We start from the raw sequence: 18,711 nt of genomic DNA, 5'->3' as shown, positions 1-18,711 counted from the left end.
TAGTTGGTCAAACAATACAACTAAAGAAACCAACGTTAAACAACCAACAACCTAGGTGAATGGAGTATCTATTCTATTTGTATAAATTGGATGGTGTTGAATGTTGATATGGAAATCAAAATTCATAAGTCAACCTTTGGACCCCACCTAGACAAGTAGCATTATCTTGAAGAGAATGGCATTGAGCAAAGATTTACAACTAGAAAACATAATTATCTTTCCATAAATAATTAAAAATCATTACCCTCTTCCTCTCCTCTATCAAAAAAATGCACAATCAATGATATTCCTTCACATATTTTTTTTTCCTGTTTTAAGGTTTCCCACCTTTTATTTTCTGTCTCTCTATCTTTTTTTTTTCTCTCAAACTCAACTTTCTTCACACTCCCAAAAAAAAAAAGAAAAATCATTCTCTTACATTTCCATTTCCCATATCTCCCCTTTTGCCTCTTCCCAGAGAAATACCCAATCACCCAAAAGAAATTGCCCATTTTTGCGATGTTGCGATCATCTGATCAAATGGTAACATTTTGTATTTGATTTTGTATTTTTTTTTATTGATTTTATGCATTTGTTTTCGATCTAATTAATGTGATTTGAATGTTGATTGTTGCAGAAATATTTGAGTTGGGATCTGATTCAAATATTGAGTTTAATCTGATGGGATTTTCAATCTAGGGTTAGGGTTTTCTTTGGGGAAGAAGAGAAGGGGAAATAGTGAGTGTTTTTTCAAGATGTTGAACAAATTTATGAAACGAGGGAATCGAAAAGGTTCTAAATCAGATGATATAGGGTTTTCTCCTAATCCTCGAGGATCTGGGATAGTTGCTTCTTCCAATGTGGTTGTTAATCATGCCTCTAGAGTTGGCGCTCCGTCTGGCCCGAATGCTACACCACAAGGCGCAGGTGGGGCTGTTGTCGTGGCTTCCCAGCCTACAGGTTCGGTTGAGGCTCTTCCTTTGTTTAAGGATGTTCCAGCTGCTGAACGACAGAATTTGTTTATGAGAAAGTTGCAAATTTGTTCATTTCAATTTGATTTTAGTGATACATTGAAATCAGTTAGGGAAAAGGAAATTAAAAGACAGACGTTGATGGAAATAATTGAGTTTATTCAATCTGGGTCTGGAAAAATTCATGAAACTGTTCAAGAAGAAATGATTAAGATGGTTTCTATTAATATTTTTAGATGCTTGCCCCCATCATCCCATGAAAATACTGGTGTTGAAGCTACTGACCCTGAAGAGGAAGAACCCTTTCTCGAGCCCTCGTGGCCTCATTTGCAGCTCGTTTACGAGCTTCTACTGAGATATGTTGTATCCCAAGATACGGACACGAAAGTTGCTAAACGTTACATTGATCATTCCTTTGTGTTGAAGATATTGGATTTGTTTGATTCAGAGGATCCCAGGGAAAGGGAGTATCTAAAAACCATCCTTCATAGGATTTATGGAAAGTTTATGGTGCATAGACCATTTATTAGGAAAGCTATCAACAATATCTTCTATCGGTTTATATATGAAACAGAGAGACACAGTGGTATAGGTGAGCTATTAGAGATTCTTGGAAGTATAATCAATGGATTTGCTCTTCCCATGAAAGAGGAGCATAAGTTGTTCCTCGTTCGTGCGCTGATTCCACTTCATAAACCAAAGCCAGTTGGGTTGTATCATCAGCAACTATCTTACTGCATTACTCAGTTTGTTGAGAAAGATTATAAGTTGGCAGATACAGTTATAAGGGGTTTGTTGAAGTATTGGCCTGTTACTAATTGCCAGAAAGAGGTTCTTTTTCTTGGGGAGTTGGAAGAAGTATTAGAGGCAACGCAGGGTGCTGAATTTCAGCGCTGTATGGTTCCACTGTTTCGACAGATTGCTCGATGTCTCAATAGTCCTCATTTTCAGGTTTGCTAACTCAATTTGTCATCCTTTATACCCTTTAGATGTATGCATATAATGCCATTCTTGAATCTTGATATTATCTTTTTAGTGAGATTGTAATTGTGTGGAGACTTTGACTTGAGCATTTGTTTGTTCTTTTCCCTTGGTTGATCATGTTATTAAAAATTGCTATTCGGAAGACAGCTAGTGCAGAGCAATATTTGGTTATTGATCGTCATCCTCAGTTTGCTAGATTGCTAGTTATAGATTATACATTGCTTGGGAGTTGTACGCAATCGAACTTAGTGTAATGTTTTAATATCTTAAGTATATGATACTACCAACCCTGCTTCAGTTCAAAAGGAAGCTGTATAGAGAGAAACAGTTACTTTAGCTGAAGTTTGATCTCATGGTTTTTCTTTTTTTGTTCACATGGAATTGTTGCAAAAATTATAATGGGTAATTTATCACTTTTTTTTTTTTAATATTGGGGCTTTGGCTCACAAAGTAAGGCTAAACACAAATCCATGCTCTAATCTTCCATTTTCTCCTAGCATATGTTTCTTTTGGATTAAGACTGTAGCATTGTTGTTGTCGTTGTTGTTGTAGTCGTTCTTCTCTCCTCTTTTCATACCTTGGTGACAATGACTTTTTCCTTTTATTTTCTATTCTTTCTTCTAAAACGACACTATTTCTTGCATATCTCAAATATTAATATACCCAACGAACAACCTATGTTGAGACTATTTTATCTATTTCTATTCCTGTTCAGGTAAAATTTAGCAAAAAAAAGGAAATAATTTTTACTATTGCCAAATTGTGAATCCTTGTACTCAAGATCTTAGTTAGGACGGTGTTCTGACCCTAATATGACATTAGGAGTAACGCGGTGTCTCATATCAACAAAATACATGAAATACGTAGTGTATACTTGAAAGGTGGTTCCACACCCTATTCAATTCCCTTATCTGAGTTCATGTAACATAGCTGTAAAAAAGTAAGGTCATCAATTGCATAAGAGCTCCAAGTTAATTCTATCTTTGGATAGGATATTTAAGGTTCTCACGATTCAGATTACATTATATTTTCCAAGACAGGCAGAGTCTCAAAGCCTGAGGCGATAGATGACCTTTCCTCCTTTTCCAGAAGGTGTGACAAAGTAGATCATTACTTTTGATGGGTTATTAGCGGTGACTTGCACACATGTTATCGTATTTCCTTGTTTTTCAATGCACCTTATCGCATTTAAGTTTGAGGTGTTATTCACAAACACTTAGGCTGTTCCTGGTGTTCCAGTACTATTTTGCAAACTGTTAATCACTGTTGTGATGTTTCATTTGTGTCTGAAAACAAGTAACATTTTATACTCCCTCTTATAATCCTATTTTGATCAAATGTCCAATTTTTTTTTTTGCTATTTACCCTTCACTCTTATTTAGTATTTTATTCTTAATATGCAAGTTAAAACATAGTTAAGTAGGATTTGATTCGTCTTAATGTGAATTTTATTAATATAACTTTTTAAAATTATTAACCAACCACAATTAGAGATATGTAAGATTGAAATAGTGTATCGACAAGTATGCAAAATAAAATGAGATATTTGATTAGAATAGGAGGGAGTAGTTTATATCTGGTATCTTTATAAGCTGAGTTAAGCAAAAAACGTTTGTTGACCTCACTAAAGTTGAGAAAAAGGGAAAATCACAATTAAAAAGGTTTTTTCATTACTTACTGTAGCAAATGAAAAGGATTTTTTGGTCCTGGAAACTACTAACCTTTCCATTTTAGTATTGTAAAAATCTACTGGTTTATTCTTATAATAATTGGCTTTTTTCTGAGCTTTGATTAATGCATTGGCAAAAGAGATTCTTGCTGAATTTGTTTAGAATCATAAACATATGTTCTGAAATCACATTTGTTTTTTTGAGGTGTTTCTTCATAACCTATATTTTTTTCCTGAAAAAAGTAGTGATTGATTTTTTTAGCGTTTGATATGCATTTCAGAGGAAAGTATTTGTGTCGTCTGTTCATCTTTTTTCCCCTCAAAGATTTGCTGCATTGAATTTATTGAATTCCGTTTCAGCGAAGGTTGAGGCTGTCATATTTTGCTAGTCATTATGTTGACATGTTGTCACATTGATCGACTATCCTAAGCTCAATAGGTACTTGAAATTTTGAGTTATTGCCAGTCACTGGCCCATACATGGGCTATCCAAGTTCAACTGGTACTTGAATTCTTTTTTTTTTTTTTACATAATTGCCGGGCAATGGCTTACTGCATAGTCTGTTCAGTTGGTTCTTCGAGTTAATTGTCTCTGCAAATAACTGGTAAGCTGAATATGTAACTGTTATATTTGGTTTGGCCAAGCTGGTTTTAAATTTGGGGTGGTTGACCAGTTTTCATGTGTATTATGGGATGCCAAATGTGTTCTTTATAGAGAAGAAATCTGATGGTAGCAAGTACATTTTATGTCTAGCTGTGCTGATTTTTGTTTTTTTTTCTCTTTTGTTTTGAATCATATGGTGGTTGTGGCCCCTAAGATTAGTCTCCGTTTTGTCTCATTTGATTGTTGACATTATCGCAAGCCTTATATTATTGACGTTTATTAACCAATATTTTTTTACTAATATGAGCACACTATTGGCATTGCAGGTAGCTGAACGAGCCCTGTTCTTATGGAACAACGAGCATATAGTTAGCTTAATTGCGCAAAACCGAAATGTGATACTGCCCATCATTTTTGATGCATTGGAGAAGAACATTCAAAGTCATTGGAACCAAGCTGTTCACGGGCTCACTGTCAACGTCCGAAAAATGTTCCTTGAAATGGATGTACAGCTCTTCGAAGAGTGTCAGAAACAATACGAAGACAAAGTATCTCGAGCCAAAGACGTAGAAGAGCAGCGATTGTTGACGTGGAAGAGACTAGCGGAAGTGGCGGGTGAGGACATGCTTACTGCTTGAACGATTCGAATGTTGGTTAATTTCGTATCCAGCAGCATCAAGAAGCAAAAGCACCTTATGGATTTTTCTTATCTCCATTTTGGTGGTATTCTTTTTTCTTTCTTTTTATTTTCTTATCTCAAAATTTTTTGATCCTTTGATATATTTTTTTCCTTCTGACCACTGAAGATGTTGTGGAAATCAAATGAGTGATAAAAATGTAATTTATTTTGTATCAAAAAATTTGTCAGATGAAGAATGTATTGCCCATGTCTCTTCCTAAAAAGTGTATTTGATGTTCATTGCTAGATTAAATCCAAATTAGATTTATTTTTTGGTGATCAAGGCCTGATTTTGTACTTAATATAAACCAGGATGTTCTGTATTGTCTTGTCTAAGTTCAAGTGTTCAACTACTACTATTTGTTCATCTTTTGAGTTTTGTTTTTATAGAAAAGGAATTGTTGATACTCCTCTTTTTTTAATTACTTTTCTTCGATGATTATTATTATTATTATTATTATTATGAATTCTTTGTTTTAAGATCGTCTCATTAAGACTGTCTTTTCCTAGAGTAGCTTTTACTCTATTTGGAGAAGATAGGGAAGATGAAGATATGATGACAAGGAATTCAGAAAGATTTGGCGAGTGGGAGATTTCATTAGAGCTTTGATTCTATTTTGTGTCTTAAACCGTTCAAGTTTACTCATGTGTTTATTTAGATTAACGGTTCAATTTCGGATCTAATGTTTCGAGTTGGTTCAAAATTAGTTTTTGTGTCCACAATGATTTCTATATAATTTTAACTTTATTTTTAAGTTGAGTCAAGTTAGGTTCGATTACAAGGTCAGGTGAATATTAAGTCATTGGGTTAATTTAAACAACTCTACAATGTGTTTGGATTGAAGATATGGATATCCAAAGAAGAAAATCCAAACCACTCAAACTAAAAAATAATTTTTAAATCACAATTGACTTATCTTACATTTCTGTTTTGGGTCGAGTTTCACCACTTTCTTTATATCCTTCCACATCGTTTGTTCTCTTTTTAATATCAATCCCACAATTCAAATATTTCGTTTATTTCTTTTGATTCATCTAACTAAAAATAATATTTATCACAAAAAAAAATATATTAAATGATAAAAATCATCCCAAAACCACCCATCAATAAAAGACCAAAGTCAATATAACAAACTACCACTCCTTCGTTTCTATTTGATATTCCGAAAAAAATTGTTTAAACGATTAAAGCAATGTGAAATCTTTAAAACAAAAATGATGATAATGTAGATACTGAAAAATATATATGAACCACTAGCATAAATTTGACAATATTAAATGTGATGAGAAGGACTCAAATGGGTTAAAAGAATTTTTTCTTTTAAAAAAAACTAACACAATCTTATTATAAAGTAAACACAAATTCTTTCTTAATGAGAGACGATTTCTTTGAGAGAACATCTCTAATTGGGACGGTCTATTATATATTTTTTAAAATATTGTAAGTAGTATTAAGAATAAAGTAAGCATACATTTAAGATATTGAAAGTAGACATTAAGAATATGATAAGTAAGTATTAAAAATAATATAAATAGACATTAAAAATACAATAAATATGCATTAATCTTTAATAAATTGAGTTTAAAATATGTATTTGAGACAATAGCTGTAAAGTAAAATAATTAGAGTTGAATAGAAGGAGGACCTAAAAACACATAAGAAGCTTATAACTTAATTGAGTTTAGAGTAGTTGGCTAATCCAAATTGGAGCATTACCATTTACACAATTCCCTGCTTCACGTTATTTATCTTCAATCTTCAAACCTTCCTACTCCACTCTCTTCTTCCTTCTTTTCAAATTCGACTTAAACTGACACATAGGAGGAAGTTATTCAATCAAATTCTGGCTTTCGTATAACATCGACCATTATAGCCATTAGCCATGTCTAAGAAAGGAGGAGTTGGGCTTCAAAAGGATGCGCCTTGGAGGGCTTCTCAGGGAAAACCCATCCCCAAAATTCACCGTTCTCCTCTGCTTCGTGTTCCTCAGAACCCCTTTTCGGATTATGCTCTTTCTGTCATGAGGGTACTCTATTATCTTCTTTCTTTGCCTTTTACTTTCTGGGTTTTTTATGGAATTTTTAAAGATGTTTTTCTTTCTCAATTTATTTAAGGAGCGTTTGTTTTGGCGGATAATATTTTTCTTGGGATTGTTTTTTGTTCATCGAATCAATTTTCTGATGGAATAATTAATTTTGCTTTGTTGGTTTGATGGAAAACTGTGATGGGGATGGAAGGGTGGCGGATTCCACAAATGGAAGTAAATATTTGCAGGAACCCAATATTTTCATTTTGATTATCTTGTCAAACCAAACAAGGGAAATTAGGGAAATAATTTCCGGTATTATGTTGTACATGAAACCAAACACCCCCAAATTTCCACAACTTATATCATTTTTGATTAAGGAAGGTGAATGCAGGATCCAAACCCAGTGGGAAATGGGTTAGCGGTGGATGCTGTGTTAGAAGCAGCAGGACCAGATTGCATTGTTCCTGGTCAGGTTACCCCTGTCAAATTACTTGGTTTGAAGGTCTTCTTTCTATTCCTTCTCTGAATTTTCCGAACTTTTTAATGAAATTATATTGCTTGATTTAGCTGAGTACATTTCTTGATGATGATCAATGTTGGATATGATATGTCAATGCAATTCTTGGCTTATTTGGTAGGCTGTAACAATGGCCGGTATGGTAATGAGTTTATGGGTAGGTTGTAATAATGGCGGTTATGGTAATGAGTTTATGTGAAATGAGCTGTGTTACCCTTATGTTTTATGCAAAGAGTATGACACATGAAACTATGGAAGGAATACTGGGAAAATCTTCTTTCCTTCTTTCTTGTGTAGTGCTATGTGAGAATGGTTGTCAAGAGTTGTTATATGTATGACTTTTACTGGATGAACCAATACCAATAAACTTTAAAAAAGTTGCCAAGTTGCCTTGAAATCGTAATTAAAGAAGTTGTGTGTTAACTTGAGTTTGACAAACATTTAAACATGATAATATATATTTTTTTTATCAAAATTGTTATTTGCACTCTAGTTCCTCTCTTATTAGTGTTAAATAGAGCAGCTCTCAAGTCGCTCTTAGGCAAGAGCCACTTATTGAATCGGGGCAATGAAGTATTGTTGATTGTATGCACTTTATTTTATCTCTATATTGTATATTGTTTAGTAGGAGGCTCCCAAGATGGTTTATTTTGGTGGTATAGTCTTCTTTTCTAGCCAGAGTTTAAGGAGAAGAATGGCTTTCAAATTAAAAAAAAGAAAAATTTAGTTTTAGTTGTTTAGGCCTTAGGGGCATGATGTCCCTTATTTCACAATGCCAAAAATTAATAGTTCTTTTGTTTCAATGGAAGAGTTCTAACTTGCTATGACCCTATCTTCTAGTGTCAGTAAGATCTCATATTGTGAAGGCAGTGACATTCATCTCCCATCCAACCTATCAGATTGTTAACTTATTTTCTATTATAGTAGTGTCAAGCTTGTCTTTCTCACAAAACACTGGTAGCCAAGAATTTTTCATTTTCGTAAATAATAGTTTCAGTGCTATACTTGTTTTGAATTGTTGTTCCGTCTGTTTATGTTCAACAGTAATCTTATTCTTGATTGGGATCATCATTTTTAAGGTTGGCGCCTATGCTGATTCTGATGTAATGAATTGCAAAGGAACTTCCCGTTGAATTGTGATGATAATCTCACAATACAGTTTGATATGATTTGATTTGACGGATTTCATTTTAAATTCTTCCCTTGTGGCCTGTGTTTTGTCGCTGCTTGATTGTATCTTTTCCCTCTTTGCTTGCTTCATGTTCTGCTGCTTACCAGTCTCTTCATGGTCTATTTCTCTGAGGTTTTTGACACATGCATATGGGTGAGGGGCTTTGTGTTAATTAGCTCCTCCTTTAATGGTTGAATTGCAGCAAGTTACCCTCTGAGCTGTCTTCTTCCTTGCTATTGAAGTAGCTAATTTATTTGTTATTTTATTCGAAATATCTGGTTAAAGGTTACAATGACCGAAATTTCATTTTCCGGTGTTAACTTTTCCTGTCATTACTCATACATAAATGTTGTCTCTTGATGTCATTGGCTTTCTAGTTTTTGTTCATCTGTCTTGCATTTTTCTGTATGTTCAGGTGTGGCCTATAGAAGTTGACTTGAAGTTTATGGAGCCTGTTGGACGGGAGCTCAAAAATATTGGAAAGGTAAAACTCGGAGACATTTCTTTATTTCGGCTTCGCTATTCTTTATGTTTTATGAAGGCAATTTATTGAAGTTTGTTGTCTCATAGTTGTGTATTATATCTTGCATAACTACATCCAAATTCCTTTTAAGCTTTTATCAAGTGCTTCCTCTGTTCGGTTGTCCATGTTACTGTAGCTTCCATAGTTAAGGAGGATGATTAAAAGATGTTGTAATTATAACGTGTTGGACAAGAGTTTGAAGAGAGAAGGAAATGCAAGAGAAATGTGTGTCCAATGAGTAGCTGGAGGGGTAAGAATGTGCAGAAAGCGTAAGACATTAAGGAAAAGATTCCAAAGTTAACAAGCAAAAAGAATAGTATAATATTAGAAAGATGGACAAACAAAAAGAAGCAATGGGAATATTATGAAATGATTTACTTCGCATTCTATAACTCTGCAAGTTCACAGTACGACAGGAAGATTTGGTTGTTACTTTTTAGAGACGATGTGTATAAGGGAACATGTTTTGTTCCTAATTTTTCTCGAAATATGGATTTAATATCAAATGAGGCATAACTTTTGGTTGTCAAGATCATCTGATCTTTAATTGAGTAGAACGAAACTACTGATTTATTGGGTATTTGGGTTTGATTAATTCACCTCCTGAGATCGTTTTCTTACTTTTACTGTTGGTTGGCCTGGGTAGTTATCAACATGCTGTCTGTTATGCAAAGTACTGCGTATGTGGCTCCACTCTTTGCCATTGGTGGAATAGCTTTAGTCCAAAGGGCTTGTATTTTTTGTACCTAACTAAGGGTTAAAATTGGCATTTCCGTGTGCTTTGCTTGGCATGATTATGAATTACCCTCAAAAATACGTGGGGGAGAGAGATTATTGCTAGTTGAATCTTCTGATTTTTCCACTTTATAAGATTGACCTAGGTTTTTGGTTTATACTTGCCAATACGATAAGAAATTGACAGAAGATGTTGCTTTGCAATCTTCGTTTGACTATTATGGAGCTACAACCATCATTTTCTTCCTTTACTAAAAGTCAAAATTTTTACTGTCGGTTCGATTGTGGAGGAAGGAAGTGAAGTGAAGGGAAAGTGCATGATGGGGAAGAGTTGGATTCATAATTGAAAATTCTTTGCATCTTTCTGGACCTGTATGGATAATTTGCTAACATCGAATCCTCCTAACCATCCAAACCTCCTTAACTTTGCTAACTGTGAATCCCGTCAGCTTTTTAAATAAAATAGAAACCGTAGCTTCTGATTTCACGATCAACAGGAAGAACAATGAGCACGTAATCCCATCAAGGTGTAGGCGACTGCATAAGGCCAATCAATTATTTATTGAATCATCATCATCATTCTACCCGATATATTCCGTTCATAGGAGCAATTATATATTGAATGGTATAGGGAAACATGATTTATGCAATTATTTCTTGATTTTGGCTGAAATTTCTCGATTTTTTTATAATTGTGGGTGCAGTTCATGGATTCAGCCGTGGATTTGATGAACAAGTCCTTCATTGACCGTTGATAACTATTCCATTGTGAGAAGCTCATCCTCAAAATGGCTGTTTCGTGGTGCATGCACATTGCTATTGCATATCTTACAAGGCTGCTGTTGTATTTACAAAGGCATTTTTTCATACTGTTTTTTTAAGACATTTTCCATGGAATTTTTTCAGCGTTCCATGACATATTGACATTGATGTAACATATGCCTATTAGGAGTTAGAATGATGGAATGTTAAACATAATTAATCCAGACATTTTAAACAAACTGTATACAATTTCGACGTGTACTAAGAGTATATGCGCGATATAGCTCCAATCACAATGCTTTTGGCTTGAGTCATGCCATTGAATGCGTCGAGCTGTCGACAATAATGCAAACTATGTGCATTTGCAGCTATTGTAATGGGCTCCTGCTCAACTCAATGCGTATCGACTAATCACATAATTTAGCTATCAAAATTTGAATCTTCAGAGCTCCCTTTACTGTATTAAGATGAGAGTTGAGAGAGGATTGTGCTGCTTAAATTAGAGTTTTAATATTCATGGGGTTGTAGACTGGACCCACAAGCATAATATTAGACTATTTTGTTGCACTTTGTTCTTACTCTGTAAACCTCTCAAGGAAATCATCCATTTTAGGACTATTCAACACACATGCTTGGCTGTGGAGTTTTCGACAAATAGATTCTCTTAAAAAGAGATGTGCCTTGTTGATATGGTTACAATCAATACATTCCTATAAGAATTATTTACGGATTTTAACGTGGACGGAATCTTAGAAGTAGGAGTAATGATGAGGTAGATAGTGAAAAATGTAATTTTATTGATTAATAAAATCAATGGAGAAAATATGTAGACCATAACATAAGAAAATAGTGAATTGAAAATGAGGCAAAGGGAATTGGAATTTTCCAATCAATTTTGAAGTTAGAACTTAGAGTGGGTTTGGCGTAACATTTCAAGTGGTGCTTAAGCGGTTTATTTTGGATAAACTGCTACTTAATAAAAAAATATTAGTGTTCCATAAAATAGTGTTTTGCAGTTTGATAATTGTTTACAAAATGTTGATAATTAGCTTGAAGTAGCCGTGTAAAACAAAGTACTGCTTGGTTTTATGAGAGCAAAAAGCAATTTTATTTTGTAGCTTTTTTAAAGGTTTGTAGCCACCTTTGCGTTTTGACTTGAAATCTATTGCGTTGCATTTTAAAATAATTGGGTCTTTTTTTATGGAATATGTCAAAAAATTCTCTACGTATTGATTTTTTTCATGATTATTTAGTATTTTGAATTTGTAATCGTGTCATTTTTATGTAATTTTTCTTATGACTAATGTTCAATTCATTTTGCTATATTACTATTGAAATTTGATTAATAAATTAGATCAAATAATTAAAAACTTGAAGTATTTAAAATTAGTTAAAACAACATATTATATTCTGACAGCTATTTCTGTCGACAATAATACTTTAAATAATAAGTTAAACAACTAGTGCTACTCACAGCTAAACATGTCTAGCTATTGCTGTTCACAGCTACGTAGATTGCTAACAATTACTTTAGTCCAAAAAGTCCTTAAAACTAGCCGAAAATCAGGGAGAAGTTGTTTCCAAAATGTATGTCATAGAAGGTTAATGTTGGGAATGATATACAAATAAAGGAATGACAAAATTAACAAAAGAAATACAAGGATGTAAGCTGGGGGAGAAAATGATGAAGAAGTGCCTCCATAATCATAATCATAATCATTTGTATCTAATTCTGATTTATCGCCCGGTCCTGCTGTCCACTTCCCCAAGTTGTGTCTCCTATACGTATATATAAACAACACGTACTTTAACTATCTTTGCAAATTGATTGGAACGGAGAAAGTATTATTTTTTATGAAAATCCGAAAATACATACCTATCTCCGAGAACGCCAGCGTACATGACGAGTTGATCAATGAAGGAAGCTGATTTAGGTTCGACACTATAAGCTTTCTCATATTTGACCTCAACTCCTGCTCCTGATGCCACAAAATATGCACCATTCACCATTTCATCTCCTTCCGATCTCCAATTCCATCCTTTCCAATCCTTCTCATTGCTATCCACCCTCTTTGTCACCTGTTTTTTTATAAGTGAATCAGTATAAATATCAGAGGTGAATCCAAAATATTGATATAAAGCGAAAAATGAACACTAATTTATAAATAATGTGACATGAATTGGAACTTTTAATCGAATCACCTAGGATTCCTATGACAAACATGTCATGCCTTTATTTGTAAAAGAAACATAGTGAATCAACCATCAATCACTTTATTTACATAAATATAAATAATGAGATAGTAGAGATACTCTCACAGTTTCTAAAAATTAATACAGTTATATATTGCACAAAAGATTAAGAAATAGTTGGATCACTTAAACTATGTGGATATTAGTAAAGGATAGTTCATATGTGTGAATGGAAATAAAAAAAAGTGGTGGGGACATTTCCATAAAATGAAATTATAGTAAAGTAAAAGGACAGACTAAAAAGAAAAGTATGACAATCTCTTATAATTAACAGAGTTGAGGGATAGTATGAGCATTATTACCTCTTTGGCAAAAGGATTATAAGGAGCAATGTAACGATTTCCTTGGCTATTAATGGTGGGATTGCTACTTCCTCCAATTGCATACATCTCCCATTGTAAGAAGTAATTGTTTACAACATGTATATACCCTTTCCTACATCTTGGCATCCTTTGTATTAACTTGGGCCCAAATTGGTTGAATGCAATTGTCACCTGTTCATTTATTTCTAATTTAAGTCACTAATATGATTACTTGAGAGTGAAAGTACTTAAATTTATACCAATGCTTTATTTGGGTTAAAGAAATGCAAGAAATGGATGGAGGGAACTTTTTATTTCTTTATCCAAACAGAGTCTAAGTGACACACCTGCATTCCTGTATCGGGCTCATATGTATCACTATGGCCGAGAAGCATGACCTCATTATGGTGGGAGAAATGGTTGTTGGACACAGTGATCCCAGTCGAGCCCATTATGATATCGATAAGCCCATCTTTACAATGGGACAATGAGCAATGATCAATCCAAAGATCCTTGGATCCAAATATGGAGATTCCATCCCCATCTGATAAACCCCGAAGACCATAATGGGTCGGGCTAGATCTGACCATGGTATTACCAGATTGATAGCAATGGTGGATGTGGATGTTATGGATTATCACATTGCTTATGAATTGTAAGGTTATGCATCCTCCTCCGGTTATATGCACATCCGCTCCTCGTCCGTCTATTGTCTTGTAACTATTGAAAATTAGCTCCTGCAACATATTGCTCAACTAATAAATTACTAATGAAATTATGATAAATATAATAGATTCACCAATATGGTTAACGCGTTAGGATATATTGTACATTGTCTTTCGCAATATTATTATTATAAGTATAAAGTTGCATACCTCAGAAAGGTGAATAATCATGTTGGAAGCAAAGATGATCCAAAGAGGCTCAGTTTGAATAACAGCATAGCGAAGTGTACCGGGTTTAGGATTGACAGGATCGTGATCAGAAGGATCCGTGACTATATAAAATTCACCACCTTTTCCGCCTAGAGCATATTGCCCAAATCCAATGCCACAATCCGCCAATCTTTGTCGATTATTTTCCCAATTCGGATCACATCTCCAACAATCGTCGATTGGATTACCAGTTGCACAGTTTGGAACTTGGTCTTCACTTAGATGTCTTCTTGTTATAGAAGCATTCACCTTTCTGCATTTATATTTTTACTCGAATAAGATATACTAAAAAAAAAAAGGAAAGATGACTGTGAATAGTATAATATTTTGTTGATTATACTACAATAATATTAATTTCAACTTGCGCGATTATTTTTCTATAATAATACCTACTTTATTTCAATTTAGTTCAACTCTATTCAATTTACATCATTTATACTCTTATATTTTATCATTACTTTATTCTTTAAATTTCCTTAATTTTCTATAAATTCATCTTTACACATTTCACATGGAATTTAAATTACTATGTTTATCATTTTGAGCTTACTACATAAATATATTGAAACCCAATTCACATTTAGGGATAGTATCCGGTTCATTGATCACTAACTTAGTAACTTGACCCACTCACATTTTGGTACAGTATCGACCCGACTAAACTCGGACTGTTGGTAGTGTGCACCGCTTTTCATAATTGTGTTCATTTTTTCTTCACTTGTTTGACTTTTGGTATGTAATTTTAGACAAATATCTCATTTCAGGGCCTACATCAATTATTATTCGGAAATTTATTAATGGTAATTTGTATCTTTAAGCTAAAGATTAGACGTGACTCTTGGATAATTATTTTTAAAAAGTTGTCTCATAAATCATCAAACTAAATATATAATCCAATAGAATCAGAATGCGTATAATACACTCCTAAAACAAATTTCTAATTTATCTCAAAAAAAATTACTAATTCATATAAATTTTTCTAATTAGACAATAAAATTAGTAATTATTTGAAATTTCATTTAAATATTCTCTAATTATTATTATATTTTTATGTTTTAAAAGATATTTTCTATTAAATTTATTGTCTAAACTTATAGGTTTAAGTGCATAGGTTAGAAAAGGCAAAACTTAAAATAAAGAAAGTTAGATTAATGCTCATTAAATCTCGTTTTTATAAGTAAATAAACTAATAAAGCTTAACAAAATTTTGAGACTCATTTCAAATGTAACTCTACATTATATAGCACTTGAGTAACGTTTCAAAGTAACTCGAGCATTATAACATTTAAGTTCATTAATATTTTAGTATTATATACTTTCTCCATTCTAAAATACTCGCATCCGATTATGATATAATATAAGACATTGTTACTATTAAAAACAAGTGAAGTATAATGGATTAGAGGTACTACAATCCATTTTAAATTGTAACATTAACAACAACAATAATAATAATAATAATAATAATAATAATAATAATAACATCTTAATAGTAATTTTAAGGTGTCTATGATTACCCACATATGAGTTGTTCTATCCAATGAAAGAAAAGAGGATATGCCACTTTATAAGCTTAAAGTAACTTGTAACACTCTAAATTGATTTTAGTAGTAAATCGTCTTTAAATTTGTATATAAATTACCTTTTCTTCTTCTTATTTGAATTGCTCAAACTCGTTTTCTAAATTCTAACGAATAATAATAATAATAGCTAGCTATATCTCGATTCTGGTGCTTAATTAGGATTTACACTGCTCAAAGAAAGAGATATGGAAGTAGGGTTGCAAGCTCCCATTCCAATAACAAAGCTACCACCTTTTTCAAATTTTAATTTTATTTTTGACTTGGAATCATGCATGATGCATTAAAAGACCAGATACTCTTATCCCTATTCTATTATCCTAAACAAAAAGTAAAGGTAAAACTATTTATTAAGATTATATATAATTAAATACTACTTTTACTATTACAACCAAAAAGTGAAAAAATGTATCCAATGGTAAACTTTTGAGATAATGTATTGATTAACAAGATTTAGTGATATATTTCTGTACCATTTAATTTTAGAAATACGTTAGAGAATATAAAAAATAAAAGTAATTAAGTTATATTGAGACACATTAAAATAAAAAATAATACAATTAAGTGAAATTAAAAAAAAAGGTTCAATTAATTGTGTTTTAATGTCATTATTCTTAAATTATTATCCTAATATTTCAATCTTAATTTATTTAATATGTCTTAATATTCAAATATTTTAGTGACATTTGATAAATGTCACGATATTGATAATTAAATATCACAATTGGCTCTATTATTTGTAGTGTGAGACAAAAATAATATAACATTTTAAAATTTTAATGACACTAATTTATTTTTTTTTAAAAAAGGACATATTTTTCATAAACTTTTTATGAATATTAATATTTCCTTTTGGTTCATTATCTTGTTATACATTCGATTTTTTTATAAAAAATATTAGTGGCTTAAGAATAATTATTTGTTGTAGCTTCTCAATAACGAGTTATGAAAAGATTGAAAACATAAGAGCAAGGAGTACTAGAGTTGGACATTGGTTCCTTAAAATTTGAATAACTACAAAAGAAATGCATTAACCCGAATAAAAGAAATGATGAAAATATAGGATTGAAACTAATAAAAGAAATGCAATGTAAGTAAATATCGACGTTAAACCTGTGAAGTTGGTTCGCTATGGCTTCTGGGTCAGGGTGTTGTCCAGGAAGAATGAGCGCAGAATCAGTAACTTCAAAAATGATGAATAATACCACAATGCAGCTTCTTACAACCATTTTTGAGAGCTTAATTAAATAAATCTTTTAAGGATTTGAATTGGGAGTTTCAGATTTTAGTGGATAAGTCAAAAAGATTAGTAAGTGAGGAGTGAGGAGTGAGGAGTGAGCAGTGAGCAGTGAGCATGAGGAGTGAGTGAGCTGCTCGATAGCCTGCACTACACACTTGGGCAGTGTGACTTTAGTATGTCTATTTGTCTATATTTATAATCATTTTTGCTTTTGGACCCTTTTTTCTTCATTTCACTTCATAGAGCGGTTAAAATTAGGTACATAGCTGAGAATTGAATACAAATTCTTTTCTCATGTTTTATTCATCAATCAAAACATGATTTAATTTAGATCAATTCAATTTTAGTAGTTATAGTGATAGTATCAATTTAGTATTTGGCACTGGTTAGGGTTCAGAAGAGAAAGTTAGCGGACTGACTTTATACGTACTCCCTCCAAGAAAAGGGCAAAGAGAAATGCGCGTACTCAAATAATTCTTATCCTGCAAAAGTGAAAGATGAGTCATGAGTGGTATGAAGACACCTCCAACTAACAAAAAACATTAAAATTATAACTGAGGTATGATAATAAGAATAAATTAAAATGAATAGCACATAATAAAGTGACTAAATAACTGAAAAGTAACTAAGGTAATTAAATAACTAATAAAACTTAAAGGTACATGTTAATTAGACTAATGGATACAGATACACAATTACTGGACTAATGGATCAGCACGTTGCATGTAAAGATGCAAAATTTTAAAAATTTATTTATTTATATATTTTTGAAAATTATTTAGGGTCTAAAATAGAATTAAGTAGTTAATGAAAGAAGTTCAATTCTACAAAGATTCCTAAGCAAATGCTTGTAAAAAATGATGTATGTGCCTGCTTATTGGGTGCTAGAATACTAGTGTTGTTCCACTTTTTTGAGCCTTTTTTGGCTTGGATTATGGATGTTATTCAACCTTTTTTAAAGTTTACATGAAGATGGGTCTTAGTGATCCTTCAAGAGTTTTTTTAACATCACTTTTATTTCATGACCATTATTAATATGGAAAATATTTATGAAATTATCTTTTACAATAAAGAAAAAGTTTAGTATGTGGTTTGATAGTAATTAAAGATAACATGTAGACTAAACGTCTAAACCATACAAATTAATAAGCAATTTAAATTGTTTACTTATAATGTATGTACAAGTTGGTAACATTGATAATAGACTTCAAGTACTTGCAAAAGACAAATATATATTTTTCTATTCATTTAAGTTTATTATTGAAAATAATATTTAAATTCATAACTCATTATCTTTAATAACAAATTTAAAGGGATAAATTAATACTTTTGAGAGAAATATAATATGTTTATCCCATATTATTATCAATTTGAATATCTTGCCTAAACATTACTCTCTTAGTGGTCCATAGACTATAATACATTTTATTTTAGGTTATCCTTTTAACATTACTACTTTATATATAAAGTACTATTTTGGATCATTGTCTTATTGATTTTTAATTCTTATCCACACATTTATTTCTTATTTTTCAATATTTTTAATCATATTCAATGGCCACTGTAGTTAGTTCGTAAATCAAACTATTTACTTATTGCTCTAATATACTCTAATTCTCAATTTTAAAGTGTTGATTGTGGTACACTCGTGATATTTTGGTCTTTAAAATCTAAGAGAGCTTAAATATCTTTTTTAAGTTGTATTCTTAGTCTTACCATTCATTTAAGGAAAAATAAATATTAATAGTGTCATATTTGTCTTTTATTTATTTATTGT

At 32.1% G+C, this 18,711-nt stretch overlaps 3 protein-coding genes across 3 annotated transcripts; 2 read left to right on the top strand and 1 right to left on the bottom strand.

The window, feature by feature from the left end:
• Nucleotides 1–200: 200 nt before the first annotated feature.
• Nucleotides 201–5,169, top strand: LOC130813180 (serine/threonine protein phosphatase 2A 57 kDa regulatory subunit B' beta isoform). Its single transcript, XM_057678940.1, has 3 exons — nucleotides 201–522; nucleotides 617–1,901; nucleotides 4,534–5,169. Exons 2-3 carry the CDS (start codon nucleotides 735–737, stop codon nucleotides 4,843–4,845), a joined length of 1,479 nt encoding a protein of 492 aa, XP_057534923.1. The 5' UTR covers nucleotides 201–522; nucleotides 617–734; the 3' UTR covers nucleotides 4,846–5,169.
• Nucleotides 5,170–6,562: 1,393 nt separating this feature from the next.
• On the top strand, nucleotides 6,563–10,894 carry LOC130813282 (uncharacterized). The gene is made up of 4 exons (XM_057679083.1): nucleotides 6,563–6,913; nucleotides 7,308–7,418; nucleotides 9,020–9,088; nucleotides 10,567–10,894. The coding sequence occupies exons 1-4, from the start codon at nucleotides 6,770–6,772 to the stop codon at nucleotides 10,615–10,617; spliced, it is 375 nt and encodes a 124-aa protein (XP_057535066.1). The 5' UTR covers nucleotides 6,563–6,769; the 3' UTR covers nucleotides 10,618–10,894.
• Nucleotides 10,895–12,010: 1,116 nt separating this feature from the next.
• On the bottom strand, nucleotides 12,011–17,100 carry LOC130812866 (probable pectate lyase 12). The gene is made up of 6 exons (XM_057678492.1): nucleotides 16,808–17,100; nucleotides 14,055–14,367; nucleotides 13,527–13,916; nucleotides 13,180–13,371; nucleotides 12,501–12,703; nucleotides 12,011–12,403 (listed from the first exon to the last, which is right to left on the bottom strand). Exons 1-6 carry the CDS (start codon nucleotides 16,921–16,923, stop codon nucleotides 12,217–12,219), a joined length of 1,401 nt encoding a protein of 466 aa, XP_057534475.1. The 5' UTR covers nucleotides 16,924–17,100; the 3' UTR covers nucleotides 12,011–12,216.
• Between the last annotated feature and the right edge of the window lie 1,611 nt (nucleotides 17,101–18,711).

The sequence above is a fragment of the Amaranthus tricolor genome, chromosome 5, assembly GCF_026212465.1.
Source record: "Amaranthus tricolor cultivar Red isolate AtriRed21 chromosome 5, ASM2621246v1, whole genome shotgun sequence".
NCBI lineage: Eukaryota > Viridiplantae > Streptophyta > Magnoliopsida > Caryophyllales > Amaranthaceae > Amaranthus > Amaranthus tricolor.
Note: the sequence above shows the minus strand (reverse complement) of the source record. Positions and strands in the feature narration are given on the sequence as shown.